Here is an 18,533-nt window from a genome sequence, read left to right as displayed (position 1 = left end):
GATTAAGTTACCAAAATACAGATAAAGAATAATAATGAAATAGAGATTTATCAAGACCGAAACTTTCTGTGCTGGTCTGGTCTTGATATCCCCAGTGCTGCCAGAGGATGCTCCCTGAGCTGCAGGCCTCGTCATAAATTAGGCAAATCTTATGGCCGTTTGTGCCATAAACAGAAATCTATGGCAGCTCTGAGCTGTTGTAGATTTCTGGCTTCATTTGCACCAGAAAACTGGCATAAATGAAGATACATTTGTCTCCACTGTTGGCCCTGCCACTTTCCCACCCTTGCTACGCTCCCTTTTGGAAAAGTGGCAAGGGTGATGTAAAAAGAGCCACTTGCGGCTTCCCCCCCCCCCCCCCAAAAAAAAAGTTGCATTTAAAAAGAACACAAACACACAGCTTGTGACTATTTAAAGCCACTTTTGTGGTGCAAGGGAAATGATAAATCTCCCCTAAACTTTCACATGTATTCTGCATAAAGCATGGAATCATGGTGCAGATATTTAGAGGAAATGTTACTTTCTCCATTCTCTATGATATCTTTTGTGCTTTTCTGTGTATATATAATGGTGATAGGGGAGCATAATCTCCTCTACTTTCTATGTTCAGTGTATGGGACACATCATGGCATATAGTCTTCACACACTAGCTCAGGGGCAACTCAGAATATGAAATCCAGCCTGCAAAAAAAAAAAAAACTAATAAAAAATGCAGAATACAAGTCATATAATGAAATAATCTTATTCTTCATGTATACACAAAGTAGTTATCCCGAAAGGTCATCTGAAAGCGTAAGTACACTTTAACAATAAAGAATAGGCCATCTACATCATATAAATATTTGTATTAATAATAACAAATATGCTACACACATAATTTGGAATTAAATAATATTTTTAAGACTTTATTTCTTTAAGCGATTCTCTGGGAATGATTTAAAAAAGCCTCCAACAACCTGTGCTAGAATGTGAGCGGGAATGGTTGCCTCCACTTGCAGAGCTACACTGCTCTAATAACGGTATTGATGTGATCCTGCCTACGATATGCTATCAAGGCTGAGCAGCCTGACAGGAAAACGCACCAATATATAGTATATGCAAGTGCCAGAGAGTAGCGTGTAGTGGGGCCCTGCCCCCTCACCCCGCTAGGCAGCTCTTCAATTGGAGGCAAAACCATCCTGCTCACATTCTAGGAAAAGTTGCTGGCAGCCATTTTAAGAATAGGTTGCAGGCAGCCATTTTAAATCATTTCCAGAGAACCCCTTTAAAGATACAAAATTCTGTTTAAATGTGACACCAAGTAAAATCTGAACTTGTCCCAACAAATGTCTAAGCACTGCTATCTGTTTCTATTCTGTTGATATCGTCATGCCATCAAGTGAATAAGGAGTATAAGGAAAAGACCGGTTAGAGGATTCCACTCTGTTTAAGAAATTTGTACCTGTATACTTTTATTTCAGGAATTGAAGATAATGGAGTTTAGGATAATGCTGGTACAACAGGGTAAGCAACTGATCCGTGGCAGTATGCGTGACCAGCAGGTGCATTGTACTATCAGTTGCTGCAATTGCAGAACACTATGACACTTGATATGTTCAGTGTTGAACATACAATTTGAGGAAGTAGATGCTGATTGTTAGAGAATAAGTAATATGAACTCACACATACTTAACATTCATTCTATTTTTCAAATTATTTCATATTATAGCAAAACAATGATTACATACCCCACTAAAACTTAAAATAAAAAACCTGTAAAATGATGTATTGATTTGAACTGTGTACACTTAAGGACAGTGTTTTCCCAGACATCCAGCCTTGCTTCTGTGCACCAAAAATCCAGAGCATTATGTTATTACTCTATAAACTATGTAAAAGATAAAAACATGACACTCCCTGACTTTGCACATCAATTTGTTGTGTGTTTCACATGGCATCAGACCTATCTTTCATGTAAATATTGCTCTTTGCTCTTTGTTCATTTTAAGTCAACTCAGAAAGGATTTTAGCTGTCCTTTCAGTCAGTGGCCTCTGCCTATGATTATCCCTTCCCTCAGTGCTGTAACATTGGAAACACTGTAGACCCTCTATAATGAATGAATTACAAGTGGTTCTTGCTGGGTTCCAGCTACACAATGTAATGCTTTATGTGCAGTGTCAATGCTTTAGGGATTGTATCTATACATTATTAAGTTGTATCAGTTTTCTATTTTAACTGTTCACTATTGGGTATGTTTTCATGTATGTAAAAAAATTTAAATTTGCTTTACTTGACTGCCTCGTTGGTATAAAACCAAATTGCAAACACCACACATGTAATATGAAAACATTTTTATTGTGTCACATATGAAAGACCTACGCATAAGTAACAAAAGATATATAAAATCACTGCAGATAAGTGCTGAGAAGGTGAGAACCCCACAGTTACTAGGTCCCCAAGTATGTCTCATTTATAGAAATGTCACAGTTAAAATGAGATGTGAAATCCCTAATACAAATGTGCCATGAAAATGACCCCTAACATTGCCCTGTCAATCGAAACAAAATAATTTTTACTATATTGTCCAATGTATCATCAGAACATGATATACTGTATATCATTATGAGCGGTAATAGACCAAACTATCACTATTCTGAATCCAGAAGAAGATCTAGATAGTCTCCATAATACGGACCAGGGAATATATGCAATGTACAGGAGATATAAAAGTACAAAATAAAACTGGCACTGTGAATAAGTAAGACATACAGACCAAAAGCTGGGGGGAGCAGAACAACCCCAACGTACGTTTCGCCGCGCTTCCTCTGGGGGCGTGTCCATCTCATGTAGACCCATACTTTTATACCCTATTCAATCTAATGTCCCCCTCCTACATTGATTAATTATAAAGTATTCACCTGGAGATGATTGGGTAGTGGAGGCAATCATTTCCGCTTTCTATGCAATGGCCTCGGGACATCGCGAGATAGAATGGGAGCGCCCGCAAGGTCAGAATGGCCAAATCCCGCAACATCTACCGGGCCAGCTCTCCCCTCTTTAAAAGTCACTGGGTTCAATACCAGATGGAGGGATGTTCGTGAAGCATTAGGTGGTAATTGGAAAAAACTCCTCTGTCAAAAAAAAACAAAATGTATATTTATGCTAGACACCATCAGACCTCTTGGCCTCAATGAAGAGACCTTGATCCCCCTCCAAAATAATAATGACAATCTGAGGGATGAAGGTGACGAATATTGATCTACAGAAGACTAAAGCATCAAAAAGATTGTGATAATTGTTATCCTTGGACTCATTTTATTGCTAGGCTCAATTTAGTATGAGCCATGACATTTAAGGGTGATTACATTTGTTTTTAGGATATAAGGTAATCTATGGTCATTCTGTGAGGATTATTGGTGTAGGATGTGCATATATGGCAGCATAGTTTCAACTACTTATCTGGTGATTGATAGTCCCTACCTCAACTTTCATGAATTCTTATATTTATAATTAGTTTATTTATGTGGCTGTTTTGCAGGGCTTATTAGGGATTGACAAGGGATGCATTTATCCCCTTTATATACTACACCATGCACCATCTACAAGGTTTATCACAGGATTAATTGTATTTTTGCATGTTTTGATTTTTACATGTTTTTATTTTAGTATTGTTGTTTGTCACATGGTCACCTTGTCACTTGATCACTTACGCACCTTGGCACATTGCACTTTAACCTTTGGTCTTCTCTTACAGTATGATATAAAGTTTATGGATAAATTAGAAGCGTTTCACAATCATGGGCACATTATTTAGGTTATGCACCCCTTGTCAATAATGTTTACATATTATATCCCCGCTTGTGATGGAGACATTTGTTAAGACATGTATTTTCGATATTTTTTATAATATCCCTAGTGGATTTTTATATTTCCATTGACACAATCATAGGGTTTTGTGATTTAGACGAGGTAGGGAAGGATCTATTCTTATCTATATATTAAGTTATGTGATGAATTTTAATATGATTCACACTTTTTATTATGCTATTTATATGATATGGGCAACTTGCCCTCCTCTAAGATGGTGGGCATTTCAGCTGTAAGGGGGTGGGATCTGCTATATTTATGCTTGATCCTCATACTTCGATTCAGGCTGCCCAGTTAGAAATATAGTGCTGTGTCGGGCTTTGTTATATCATGTCATATCACCGAGAGATTGCAATTATTAATATTGGTTTAGTTTTCTTATTTAATATGAGATGGGCAATATGCCCTTCCTTAAGATGGCACCCGGCTTTCGGCTGAGGGGAGGGAATTGCTGGTGTGACATGGTTGAGCGGCGGTTCCTTTGCTCACCGCCTAATGTTCATGTGTGAGACTTTTAGAGATGGGAGAGCTGGCCCGGTAGATGTTGCTGGATTTGGCCATTCTGACCTGTCCGGGCGCTCTCATTGTATATCGCAATGTCCCAAGGCCATTGCATAGAACACCACCTGCACCATGCGGGAATGATTGCCTTCACTACCCAATCATCTCCAGGTGAATACTTTATAATTAGTCAATGTAGCAGAGGGACATTGGATTGATTATGGTATAAAAGTATGGGTCTACATGAGATGGACACGCCCCCAGAGGAAGCGCGGCGAAACGTACGTCGGGGTTGTTATGCTCCCCCAGCTCTTGGTCTGTATGTCTTACTTATTCACAGTGACAGTTTTATTTTGTACTTTTGTATCTCCTGTACATTGCATATATTCCCTGGTCCTTATTATGGAGACTATCTAGATATCCTTCTGGATTCAGAATAGTGATAGTTTGGTTTATTACCCCTCATAATGATATATATCATTTTCTGATTATACATTGGACAATATAGTAAAAATAATTTTGTTTTGATTGACAGGGCAATGTTAGGGGTCATTTTCATGGTACATTTGTATTAGGGATTTCACATCTCATTTTAACTGTGACATTTCTATAAATGAGACATACTTGGGGACCTAGTAACTGTGGGGTTCTCACCTTCTCAGCACTTATCTGCAGGTAATTTTATATATCTTTTGTTACTTATGCGTATGTCTTTCATATGTGACACAATAAAGATGTTTTCGTATTACATGTGTGGTGTTTGCAATTTGGTTTTGTAGATATGTCTCCACACATGATTTTTTGTTATATGGGGGTTCTTTTTTGGTTCTCTGCCTCGTTGGTATACAAAATGTCAGTTCTTAATCCATCAGAAATGTCATTGAAAATCTTATATGCAATTCGCATAAAACATGACATTAAAATGTTACACAATTTCACGTGGTACATTTTCTTGGTGGATTTTGAAACAAACATTTTCAGTAAAGTATAGCACAGTATATGTTGGTAATATGGAAATAATATGGAAACGTATGTATACCACCAACTTCATATGTAGTTCTATCTGGTCTTCTCTTAAAGTGTACCTGAGTTTTCAAAAAATGTTTGCATAATGGCTGTGCTTCTTTCTACAATCATAACTGTGAAGGAACAGTTATGTTTTAGCTTTCCAAATTTTTTCCCCCAGCCATATTATTCCCTGTTTCAGCTGCACAGCTAGATGTATTTCACTCAGAAGCATAGGGAATTTCCCTTCTGCCAGAACTGTATTGCTGTGATGTCCTTTCCCTTACTTCCCACTATGTTTGTTTTCAGCTATGGCGCTCACACAACAGATAAGGAGGGATAAATCACACTTATAGATACACAGAAGCTTCTCTGCTCTCCATAAGCAGTGTATAGGCAGTACTTCTATCAGGCTCAGGAGCTTAGCTAGCTCTAATACGCCCCCACTTCCTCTCAGACGTCTTCTGAGTATCTGTTACCAGGAACGGATCTTGCCTGACAATAGGCAGTTGACTGCAACTTAAGTGGAAGTGAGAACCTCTAGTGGTCATCACTTTACAGCTTTGAAATGATTCAGGTTTGTTTTACACTTGAGTTTGCAGACCTGGCAGGTAGTTTCGGATGGGAACAGCCTGCAAGATCTGGCATAGCCAGATGCTGCCAGAATGCCATCTGGCCCCATTAACTATAATGGGATCCGGCAAATATGCAGAGAAATGGCTGGACAAATACAGCTGCGTGCAGAGTGGTTTTTGTCCAGCCCATTCCTGGCATTCTATGGCGGAACAGACTGCTGGCAGTATAAGGCAGGCCTAAGAGATTTACCAGTTATACCATTCTCTATTAAATGAAAATGTGTGAAGGTACAGTAACTATATTCTATTCTTATCAGCTATAATGAGTGTTTGAGCTGGATGGACAGATTCAGCCTTATATGCTATGTAACTATGTTAGCTCTTTGGAATTCAGAGATAAGGGTATACATTAAGCCATCAGAACAGCAACATGACAGGACTCAGTGTAAAACAGAAGGTAGCAGTCTGCATAAAGACTAAAACTTAACCCTGATAGATGATTTTTTTTATTTTTTATTAAAGACTAATTGAAAAAAAAATGGTTTTTAGCCCAAAATGAGTAAAATGCAATCACAAAAATAATTCCCTCACCACCCCCTTTCATGTTCTTAGCCTTTAAAAAACAAATGTATGTTACCCACTGAAATTAGGTAATCACATTTTATTTGTATTATTCATTATGTAATCAAAAAAGTGGATTAATTCATGTGAAAAAAAAAAAAACTGAAACAAATGGAGGAGAATATCATACAATAATGTACCAAACACATAACCTTTCATCAGAGGGTCCTGAGTGGCTGTCAGAATATTGTGTCACCGAATACTGCCCACGTGAGGCTTCCAGTTTTGTAGTATGTAAATGGTATGGTTAGGAGCTGATTGATTCTTTTCTATGTTTACTGAATTTGTATGTGATTGTTGTATCATTAAATCGGCTATTGCTATTGCACTTGCACTTATAATCATATTTTTCCATATGAATGGTAATTTTTACAGGTGTAGGATTTTCAGCCATGAAGTTATAATTTATTTTAAATTTTGACCTCTTAGCCTAAAGGGTCCTTTCCATTATGCTCATTCATCAGGTAACTGGATCGTTTGTGCAGCACAAAAAATCCTTGCTTCCCAGAGGCAGATTGTGCTGTGTAAACACGATCTGCTGCCGGAAACAACGAGTCTGTATGTGGAAGAGCGATGGCATTACAGATCACGTCCTCCCCATACTCTGGAGGAGCTGGAATCGCTACAAATGTAAATGCGCTCTTCTCTGCTGGAGATCAGCAGATTGCTGGAAGGAACGCTTCCTCCCAACAATCTGCTAGATCATCGTCCCGTGAAAAGGGACCTTAAGTGTGGTATGTAATTAGCCTGTTAGGAATTGCTCCATCCATTATATTTGCTTTGTTTTCTATATTTCCTTGTGCTGTTTCCTAGTTTATTCATATGGATTTCTCCACTTTTTACTATGCTTTTTGTGATCAGTAGTAAAGATATAAGGAAATTTGTAGCAGCACAAATGATAAAAAAAGGCAAACCTTTTTAGCGTGGTGCCAGCAGTGTTGGATGCCAGTCCGAAGCTCACCCAGCTATAGGTAGTACAATGTAAGGAAACCGCAGCACTCACTTGTCTTCTGATTTCCAAAATGTAATCACCACTTAATGCGAAGTTTCGACCGGTGTGGTCTTTTTCAAGTAAAAAGACCACATCGGTCGAAAGATCGCATTAAGTTGGTGATTACATTTTGGAAAACAGAAGACAGTGAGTGCTGCGGTTTCCTTACATGTACTACAGTAGTAAAGATGACACGATTTAGATTTTGGTGTGGTACTGCAGCTTCTGTATGAAACAACGCAGAGGAGATTTATCAAAACTAGTGCAAATGAAAAGAAGAGCAGTTGCCCATAGCAACCAACTTGGATTGCTATTTAAACTGTTGTACTTTCAACACAATTTTATTTTATTTAATAGCGAATTATGTGAAATAGCACATTTCTCATCATGTCATTTAAAAAATATTCCTGTATACACCAGAAAAAGCTGTAAAGTCATGGCCACTAGGTGTCTCATTTCCACTAAATTAGAGTCCACTTCCTGTTGTCAGCAAGATCCGCCCCAGAAACACAAAAGAAAACAGCGAGGAAGTGTAGGAATGTGTCACAGCTAGCTGAGCTCCTGAGCCTGATAAAATAACTGCTTCTACACCACTTCTGAAGATAACAGGAGCCTCCTGATTTTTTTCTAGAGCTGAAAGCAAACAAGTGGGAAGTAAGGGAAAGGTCATCACAGCGTACAGTGCTGGCAGATTCCACAGAAGGTAATAGCCCCCTGCTTCTGAGAGAAATGCATCTAGCTGTTCGGCTGAAGAGGGGAATAATTAGGCGAAAAGACTATAGAGAAGTCCAAAAAGACCTATTCCTCACAGTTATGATTGTATAAAGAAGCACAGCATTCTGAAAACATTAAATTGAAAACTAAAGTACACTTTAACAATTCTCAATAAATCTATCTGAACATAACTTCACAAGAACATTTTTTATAATGTCCAACATCAACTACACAGGTACATGGAACAGTCCTGTGTGTGACGTGTTGTCATTCCTAAACTGCCTTACATTGAACTAATCTTTTTGTATTTTATTATTTTTGGATCATTTCTAATTTCTGATAAATTTGCCATGCCATTAAAAGACAACTCTTTTTTCCTTACTAAGGTGGACTCCAGACGTACAACTGACAGAAGAAAACGAAATGGCTTCATTCTGAGAGCCAACCCATCTGAGCTCCCAACTCTTGTGAGACATTTTACTTCTATATTCATCTTTTATTGTAACACTGCAAATTTCTTTAAAGGAAACTCGTCACATGACATGCAGGCAGTATGTAATAGACCAGAAAAGCCATGAGCAGATTGATACAAAGTTTGGAGTGAAAAGGCTATATACGTCCTATCTGCACATACCCCGTGCAGCTTGGATAAAGCTTTTGCCCTGCACTGCCACTGTCACGGACGGCATACAGTCCAGTAATGCCGGCAAGGGACCAATTTGAAGTGGTCCCTTGCCGGAGATCGATCCGATTGGTTAGTCTGTGCAGACTAACCAATCGGATCGCGGCAGTGTAAAAGTGCCTGTTTCAGGCTCTGATCTGCATTCTGCAGATGAGAGCCTGAAATCAGGTAGTGTGTGCTCCATGCCCCCAATCTGTGGGCCCCATCTGTGCCCCCTGCATTGATCTGTGCGTGCTCCCCCAACCCCTGTGTGCCCTGCCTCCAACCTTTTTACCGGCCATGCGCTCTCCCTGCCGGCATCTGTGCCCACCTGCCCCCATCCATGTCGTCTGCCCCCATGAGTGTATTTCTGCCCCCATCGGTGTCCCCATCATCCCCTGTGGCCCCCTTGTGAGGTCCCCCTGCTGTATGTGATGGTGGCGGCTCTGTTCCTGAGCTGCCTCCATCAGCAGCGAGTGTCAGCTGTATGTTGACACTATGCTATGAACCCTTAAATTCCGCGGCATCCATGGGGTTAATAGAGGGAGGGGCTCCCTCTCTCAACCATCGGGCTGCCGCGCTGCGATGGCAGCGGCCCGATGGTTGCCATGGCAACCGGACGCTTTGCAAAGGTGTCCGGTGTTGCCATCTTTTAGGAAACCTGCATGAGCATTGCAAAGTATAGTACAGCCATCAGCCCCTCTGGATCGTCAAGATCCAAGTGGGACTTGATATAAAAAAGTGTGAAAATATTTATAATAGATAAATAAAAGAAAAAATTTAATGAACTACACATATTAGGTATCACCGCGTCCATAACGACCGGCTCTATAAATATATCACATGATCCACCCCGTCCGATAAACACCATAAAAAAATGGTGTCAAAAAATGCAATTTTTGTCACTTTACATCACAAAAAGTGCAAACACCAAGCAATCAAAAAGGCCGCATATCTCTCAAAATGGTACCAATAAAACAGTTACTTCATCCCGTAAAAAAATTCGCCCCTACATAAAGAAAATCACTTAAAACTAAAAAAACTATAGCTCTTAGGCTGGGTTCAGACCTGAGCGTATTTGATATGCGCGTTTAACGCGCGTTTTTGTTGCGCGTTTTTTGCAATAGTGAACGCGCGTTTGACGCGCGTTTGTGTGATTGACTGCAGTGTCCTATGGCCACAAACGCGCGTCAAAATGCCCCGAAGAAAGCTCAAGACTGTTTGAGCGGTAGGGCGTTTTTCAGCGCTTCAAACGCGCTGTAAAACGCTCAAGTGAAAACCAGGGCCATAGGGAAGCATTGGTTTTCATGTGTTGAGCGTTTTACAGCGCGTTTGAACGCGCTGTAAAACGCTCAAGTGTGAACCCAGCCTTAGAACATGGAGACAATAAAATAAAAAAATTTGTTTCAAATGTGCATTATTGTGTTAAAGTGAAATAAATTTAAAAAGTATACATATTTTGGCATCACCGCGTCCATAACAACCAGCTCTATCAAAATATCACATGACCTAACCCCTCAGCTGAACACCGTAAAAAATAAAATAAAAACAGTGCCAAAAAAAGCCATTTTTTGTCACCTTACATCACAAAAATTGCAACACCAAGCGATCAAAAAGGCGTATGCCCCCCAGAATAGTACCAATCAAACCGTCACCTCATCCCGCAAAAAATAAAACCCTAACTAAGACAATCGGTCAAAAAATAAAAAAGCTATGGCTCTCAGACTATGGAGACACCGAAACATTTTTTGGGTTTCAAAAATGCTATTATTGTGTAAAACTTAAATAAATAAGAAAAAGTATACATATTAGGTATTGCCACGGCCGTAATGATCTGCTCTATAAAAATGTTCACCTTACCCAATAAAGTGTAATAATAAATGATCAAAAAATCATGTGTACCCAAAAATGGTAGCAATAAAAACATAAACTCAAAAAATGAGCCCCTGCAAAAGACGATTGGCAGAAAAAAATAAATAAATAAGGCCCTTGGAGACACAAAAACATAATAAAAAAAAATATGCTTTATTATGTAAAACTGAAACAAAGAATGTAGACATATTTTATATAATTGCGTCCGTAACAACCTGCTCTATAAAAATAGCACATGATCTACCCTGTCAGATGAATCTTGTAAAAAATAAAAACAGTTCGAAAACAGTGATTTTCTGGTTACCTTGCCTCACAATAAACTTAATATATAGCAATTAAAAATCATATGTACCCCAAAATAGTATGATTAAAACTGTCCTTAGTTTTCAAAATAGCGTCACTTTTTGGGAGTTTCTACTGTAAGGGTGCATCAGGGGGGGCTTCAAATGGGACATAGCATCTAAAAACTATTCCAGCCTTCCAAAAGCCATATGGCGTTCCTTTTCTTCTGCTCCCTGCTGTGTGCCCTTACATCAGTTTACGACCACATGTGGGGTGTTTCTGGAAACCACAGAATCAGGGTAATTAATATTGATTAAAATGTAAATTCTACAAAAAAGTAAAATTTAGAAATTAAATCTCTATTTTCCTTTAAAGGGGTATGCCCCTATTGTCTGATACTTGCGGGTCCCACCGCTGGGACCCGCACCTATATGGAGAACGGAGCGGGGAGCGCTGTGGCTGGAGGACCCCAGATTTCCGGGGGTCCGTCCACCACCAATCTCTAATCCCCGCCTCTCCCATAGAAGTGAATGGGAGCGTGCCGCGCATGCGCTGCCCATGCTCCCATTCATTTCTATGGGGCCAGACGGCAATAGCCGAGCCAACGCTCGGCTATTTTTGGCGGCCCCATAGAAATGAATGGAGAGCGGCTGCGCATGCGCAGTGCGCTTTCATTCAATTTCGGGGCTCCGTTCTTGATATAGGTGCGGGTCCGATCGGTGGGAACCCGCACCTATAGAGAGAATGGGGGCATATCCTAGCGATATGCCCCCATTGTGTGAGATTATAAAAACCCCTTTTAATTCTTGTGGAACACTAAAGGGTTAACAAAGTTTGTAAAATCAGTTTTGAGAAACTTGATGGGTGTAGTTTCTGCAATGGGTCATTTATGGGAGGTTTCCACTATGTAAGCCCCACAAAGTGACTTCAGACTTGAACTGGTCCTTAAAAAGTGGGTTTTGGAAATTTTCAGAATTGCCTCTACAGTTCTAAGCCTTCTAACGTCCTAAAAAATTGAAATGACGATTACAAAATGATGCCAACATAAACGAGACATATGGGAATGGTAAGTAATAAATATTTTATGATTTAATTTTATTTTTTTTGGTTATCATTTTTTTTCTTTCCATTTTAAAAGCAGAGAAATAGAAATTTTGAAAAATTGCTAATTTATGAAAATTAAAAAATTTTTGAAATTTTTGGTTAAGTTGGGATTTTTTCATAAATAGGTGAAATATATTGACTCCTAATTTATGACTATCATGAAGAACAATATGTCACGAGAAAACAATCTCATAATGGTTTGGATAAGTAAAAGCATTCCAAAGCTAATAGCACATAAAGTGACACATGTGAGATTTGGAAAATTAGACGTGGTCACGAAGGTGAAAAATGGCTTGGTCTTGAAAGGGTTAATGACCAGACATTGTTTTTGAGATATATAGTGCACTTGGTGGTGTAATGACCCTAACTTTTTTTATTTGTTTGACTACCAAAATAATTTTTGTGATACCTAAGGCTTTTTATTAATATGCTTTAAACGTTTATTACATGTTTTACAAATTACATTTTTTCAAACAATAGCTGCTGATTCTTTAACTATACAAACTGACACAAAAATAAATTATTAAAATGAATTTCCAATTTTTTGTCAGTCATTTTGATGTATAATATGTATAGTTTCATGTGCATGGGGTGACTGTGGTGAGTGACAGGTTTGGTTAGTATAGGCATTTAAAATTTTTTTTACATTCTTCTTTTACTTGTATTTCTTATTATATTTTTTTAACTTTTTATGCCACATAATATGTCCCCCCCCAAGAGGTCATTAACTTTTTTTTTACATTTTTTCTTTTACTTCTATTTTTTATTATATTTTTGCACTTATTTGGTGCATAATAAGTCCCCTTAGAGTCATTAATTTCCTAGTAACTGGGACATCACAGGAGCCCAAGTTATAGGGAAAACAGCCCCCACAGGGACACACAAGCAGAGCTTATCAGGGTCTGCTAAGACCCTGCAACTGTCCTATGCTCGAGAATCCTGTTGAGCACGTGATTTGCCAGGTCCAATAGAGCAAGCTGGCAAAGCCGCTTCCTCTATTCACTTCATAGCGCTTATTGAGTTGCTACATACAGAGCAATGGAGAGGGCAGAAGCTGTCCTCACTGACAGCCAGGGATTTGATCTGCAACAGCCAGAACTATAAATCTGGTGCAGTACATGTATACCGCTTCAGATAAAGTCAAGCTGCAAATTGTTTCTATGCGTGCTAACTGCACAAGGCATAGACATCACGTATATTATAGTCGTGAAAGGGCCTTTACACAGAGATGCATAAATCACTGATAACACCTCCCCTATGTATAACTGAACCCAGAGAAAGAGCAGAGATTTAATGTATAAATTATTGAATTTTCTTCCACATAAATCAGCCTCTGCTCAGCTCCTCCTGCTCTGTATCATGCTGTCTGCAGATTGCATTTTATTTTCATGGTCACTTGGGTTCTCTTTAAAGGGGGTTCTCGGAGGAAGTGAAAGCTGTATGAACATGCAGCAAACGCCTCCACTGCATGGAGACAAGTGATTGCTACTGCGATGGCTCGTCCCCATACAGATTCATTGTTTCTATGATGCAGATTACTTAGGGCAAACTGCTGCAAGATAAAAATGATTTAGGTGTCAGCATCAACAATGCTTCAGAAAACAGAATTAAAAAATCTGTAATCAGAAAATAAAATCAGAGTCTGGTTTTAACTTGCAGATTAAAATCTTGGTGACACATTTCCTTTAAGCAGTCAATGTTTGTAAGTTAACATTTCAACCTACAGCAGAAGGTAATGAAAAGGGCAGGAGGAGGACAGCAGCTGTCAAGAGATTAGATTTATGAGAAAAGTATGTTAATGATTTACTTTGTGGACTGGTGTGAAGGCTTTGCTGTTTGCATTTGCCTGGTCAGGATTTCCAGTTCTTTGAATAGTTTAATACTACTACTGACCGTGAGCACCTACTATCACTCTAAAGGTGCATTTACACGGCCTGAGTATCGGGCAGATTATTGACTGTTCCTGCAAACAGTCATTCCTGACAATCTGGCCCTGTAAATGTGCCGCCAATTTATTTTATTTTACTCCCTTATATAGCGCTGATATGTCAGCGCTATATATAAGTGAGTAAAATAAAATAAATTGCAATGCTTCACAGACATTAGCATCACTGTCCCCCAATGGAGCTCACAAGTTCCCTATCAGTAATGTCTTTGAAGTGTGGGAGGGGACCGGAGTACCCGGAGGAAACCCAAGCAAACACAGGGAGAACATACAAACTCTCATGCAGATGTTTTTCCTTGATGTTGAACAGGAAACGCTCGTTCATCAGGGCGATCCTGTCGTTCATACAGGAACCACCGATCATGGCTTCTGAGCAGCAGATCAAGTGGTCTAAACAGTGATCTGCTGCTCAGAAACCATGATTCTGGCAGATGGCGATCCCTCGTCCTCATACTGTGAAGGAGATTGCTGCATGTAAATACAGCGGTCTCCCTTCACTGAACGAGCAGCTGTACTCTCGGGGAATCGGCCGCTCAGACAGCCCATGTAAAATCCAGGGGTTTTCCCATGAAATATATTCTACACTTTTTCAAACCAGCACTTAGTTCTGAACACTTTTATAATTGCATTGTAATTAAAAATTTAGCATAGCCACTCAGTTATTCAATAAAATGTATCTGTATAGCGCCACCTGCTGTTTTTTTTTTTCTTATTTCTTTGTCCTGCTCACTGAGATGGCCGCACATGCTCAGTGTCATCCTTCACTGCTTCCCGAGCTGTAATAGGGAGAGCTGAGACAACGCCTCCTTATCTACAGCAGAAAAGACACACCTCTTGCCGCTTTCAGCTTGATATAAATCTAGCAGAGCAATGACTGGGGAGATCTCTGGATCCATGTGAGGTACAGGGCTGGTTCTAGCTTTGTTGGAAAGAGATTGTCATGTACTATATAATGTCCTGATTTTCATTTTTCACATTAGTCATGGATAACCTCTTTAAAGCAACTTCCTACATCTCTTAAAAATTGTTAAACTGCTAATAAAAAAATGAATGGTGTGACTCACCTTTACTTGTTGGGAGACCTGCACACTGCTGCTGCCGAGATGCCCTCTGCCATCTTTAGGTGTTTCTGTTTCATCAAATTGCAGAATGGACAAGGAACACATTTTTGCTAAATAAGAAGATAGTGCCAATCTGCATAACTATCTAAAAAAAATTCTAAAAAAATATTTGCTTATTTGTACTTATGTTTTCCATTAGTACCCTGTGAACCTTGGCAATGGCCAGTTCACCAGCATTGTAATTCTACAAAGTTACAGTCAATGTGGATAAAGTTGCATGGGTTTCTGTGGACACACACACATTTAACATCAATTGAAGATGTCCATTAAAGGGGTTTCCAGTAATTAGATATTGATGACGTGTCCTCAGATCGGTGGGGAGTCGGACACACCGGTCAGCTCTATCCACTGTACATTATCTTGGTATCAGATGTTTTTTTCCAGTCTTATAAACTATGTTACTATTATTACAGGCTATAGCTACTAGAGATGGGTCGTTGATCCAGGGAGTTATTCTGATTGCCTGATTGGAGTCAGGAAGGAATTTTATTCCCCTAAAGTGGGGAAAATTGGCTTCCACCTCACAGTTTTTTTTTTTTTTACCTTCCTCTGGATCAACTTGCAGGATAACAAGCCGAACTGGATGGACAAATGTCTTTTTTTCAGCCTTATTTTTAATTGTCATGACCTTCATGACACTCATAATGTTATTTGCTTCCCTTTCATATTTTAGAGCTGGTTGTCATCAAATAACAGCACAATGAGGAAGTTAAATGTGTATTCCCATCTCAGCCATTAATGGCTGGTATCAGAATGTGCATTGCATGCGACAGCCAGATATTTCAGGGAAACATACAAGAAGCTTTCCTAACTCCCATAGAATTGAATGGGCACTATGGAAACACTGTAGCACATTGACTTATGGAAACTAGACATCTCGCTTTGCTACATTGTTTCTTTAGCTTCCATTTACTTACTGGCCACCATAGCCATGAATGGTGGTGATGGGAATACTCCATTAAAGGGAATCTGTCAATACATAGCTTGAAATAAATCCAGATGACATGATGTGTGCTAGTCAGCAGATTCTAACATTCTTTATCCCATCTTTATACGTGGCCCAAATGTGGAGAAAGAAGTCCCCTTGGTACAAAAAAGCCACTGCCATTGCACCTGAGGCTCTGATCATTTTCTTGCCAGACCATGCCCTCAATGCTTTGACCAACTCCTGGCCCTGAAATCTTATTGCAGTGCATGCACCACTTTGATTTGCGCACTCGCTGTATACTACTGAAGCTCACCGGGCTCATGGAACCTGTACTGCGCATGCAACCATCAGCCCGAAGAGCTCCAGTCCAGGAGATTTCAGGGCTAGGTGTGATTACCTCTACTGTGCCTGGCACTGTAAGTCAAAGCACTGAGGGGCAGCAAATATAACTGGGCTGATGAGTCTCTGGTGCAACAGTAATGCCCTTGTCGCCCCAAGGAGCTATTTCGCATAAAATGAAATTGCTTATTTCTCTGGATCTGGGCCACGTATAAAGATAGGAAAAAAAGCATTAGAATCTTTTGACAAGTGCACATATTCTACTTTAAATGGATTTATTTCAAGGCATGTGGTGACAGATTTCCTTTAAGTAAGCCTCAAGCAGCCATAAAACTCCTTGGCCTTTATATTTAATTTAGAGAAGGACAAAGATCATCTATCAGGGAAGCAGGCAGAAGAACTGTGAACTGAAACCCCATGCCTTAAATGAAAGAATAAACCAAAAACTTGTTTAGAAGAACAGGTTTATGGTGAATTATTCAGTAATTAATATACTTATATAGTTCATCATCGTGTCTCTGTTGGGGCTTTCCCACCCAGTGCATGATGAGACATACCTTGTCATTTATATGAATACATCTAGTCCTCGGCGCCATAGGGCTGTTAATACATTACCCACAGCACAGTATCATCACCACAACTGATTATATTTTTGCTATTTTTATGTTATATTGCACAATAACCAAAGATCTTATTGAATTTAAAGTCAATTTTCACTATAACCAATCATTTATAAATCTCATATTGATATTCTCCATCTGGAAAGAACACTATGAGCAACCAATCATTAGTAAAAGAAAAAGTTGCTAAAATTAGCCTTGTTCTACAATGTAGATATTTGGTTGGTTATTCTAATTATTATGACTGTCTTCACAGCACCTCTATTCCGTACCTAAAGGAACTCAGCCACCTGGAACAGCCTCGCATGGAGTGGTTTATGGAGTCGTACAAAGGACCGAAAACAACCATCAAAATGAGGTTGTTGTCTATGAATGGTCCTCCCATCAACTGAAAGAAGAAATGAATTATATTAAAGATGTAAGTGTAGTGAATTTGTCCACATCATGGACCGTTAAACGGGTTGTCCCACAAAAAAAAACATTCTACATTTTTTAAACCAGTCCCTGTTTATCAATACTTTTGTAACTGTTGGTAATTAAAATGTATTAGAGCTACTGAGTGATTCAATGAAATCTATTTGTATAACCCCACCTGCTGTTTGCTCTTTTGCTAATTTCTCTGTCCTGTTCACTGAGATGGAAGCAAATGCAAAGTTCTTTCCTTCAACTGCCACCAGCTGCAGTAGAAAGGACATTCCCCTCATGCATGCCCCCTAAACTGCCAGCTTGAAATTGGAGCAATGAATGGGAAGATCTCTGGATCCATGTCAGGTGGTTCTAGAAAAAGTCATTGTCACTGTCATGTACTATATAATATCGATACCAAAAATGTTTTAGAGGAAACTTTTATAAAATTATAAGAGGTTTTCTAATTTACATAGATAAGGGCAGTGGCCTCTGACCTATGGCTCTCCAGCTGTTTGATGGAGCTCTCAGTAAATGCTTGTAGGTTCACAACAGCCTGGAGAACACTGGTATTTCAAAACTCAGTTTGTGAATTATGGGACTGGTAAATAATTCTAAATGAAACTGAGATTAGCTGGGCCATCTCACAAGTGTATAAAACAAATTTGCTTTTCTTGGCCTAATGTGTATACAATTGTTATTGCACCGCAGGTAAGAGTGACCTTGGAAAAGATAAGAGAGAGAATGTTTGGAGAATATGATGATATGAAAGAGAAAATTAAACGTCTTTCTCAAGAAATGAAGGTAAATGCTAAAACTCAACATTGTACTATAATAGTTTATGGTTCTCTTACTGTCACTACATGCTATAATTCACTTAAATGAACTATTCTATTACTAAAGGTGGCCATTCACATTAGATAGTAATAGGTTGATGGTTGAGCTGAAGTGCACATACACATTTTAGTCCATATTGGCCGTTACAGTTCTTCAAACTGGCCA

The 18,533-nt window shown here is 39.2% G+C and overlaps 1 protein-coding gene across 2 annotated transcripts in view; it reads left to right on the top strand.

Moving 5' to 3' along the window:
* Positions 1–18,533, top strand: part of LOC120985766 (myocardial zonula adherens protein) — a 132,879-nt gene that overhangs the window by 78,317 nt on the left and 36,029 nt on the right. For both annotated transcript variants that reach the window (XM_040413889.1, XM_040413891.1), the window contains 3 exons: positions 8,641–8,721; positions 17,383–17,544; positions 18,243–18,335. In XM_040413889.1, the coding sequence (XP_040269823.1) occupies positions 8,641–8,721; positions 17,383–17,544; positions 18,243–18,335 (336 nt within the window). The remainder of the gene's footprint in view (positions 1–8,640; positions 8,722–17,382; positions 17,545–18,242; positions 18,336–18,533) is intronic.

This window comes from Bufo bufo, chromosome 1 (assembly GCF_905171765.1).
Source record: "Bufo bufo chromosome 1, aBufBuf1.1, whole genome shotgun sequence".
NCBI classification, from domain to species: domain Eukaryota; kingdom Metazoa; phylum Chordata; class Amphibia; order Anura; family Bufonidae; genus Bufo; species Bufo bufo.
This window is presented reverse-complemented; position numbering and strand designations above follow the sequence as displayed.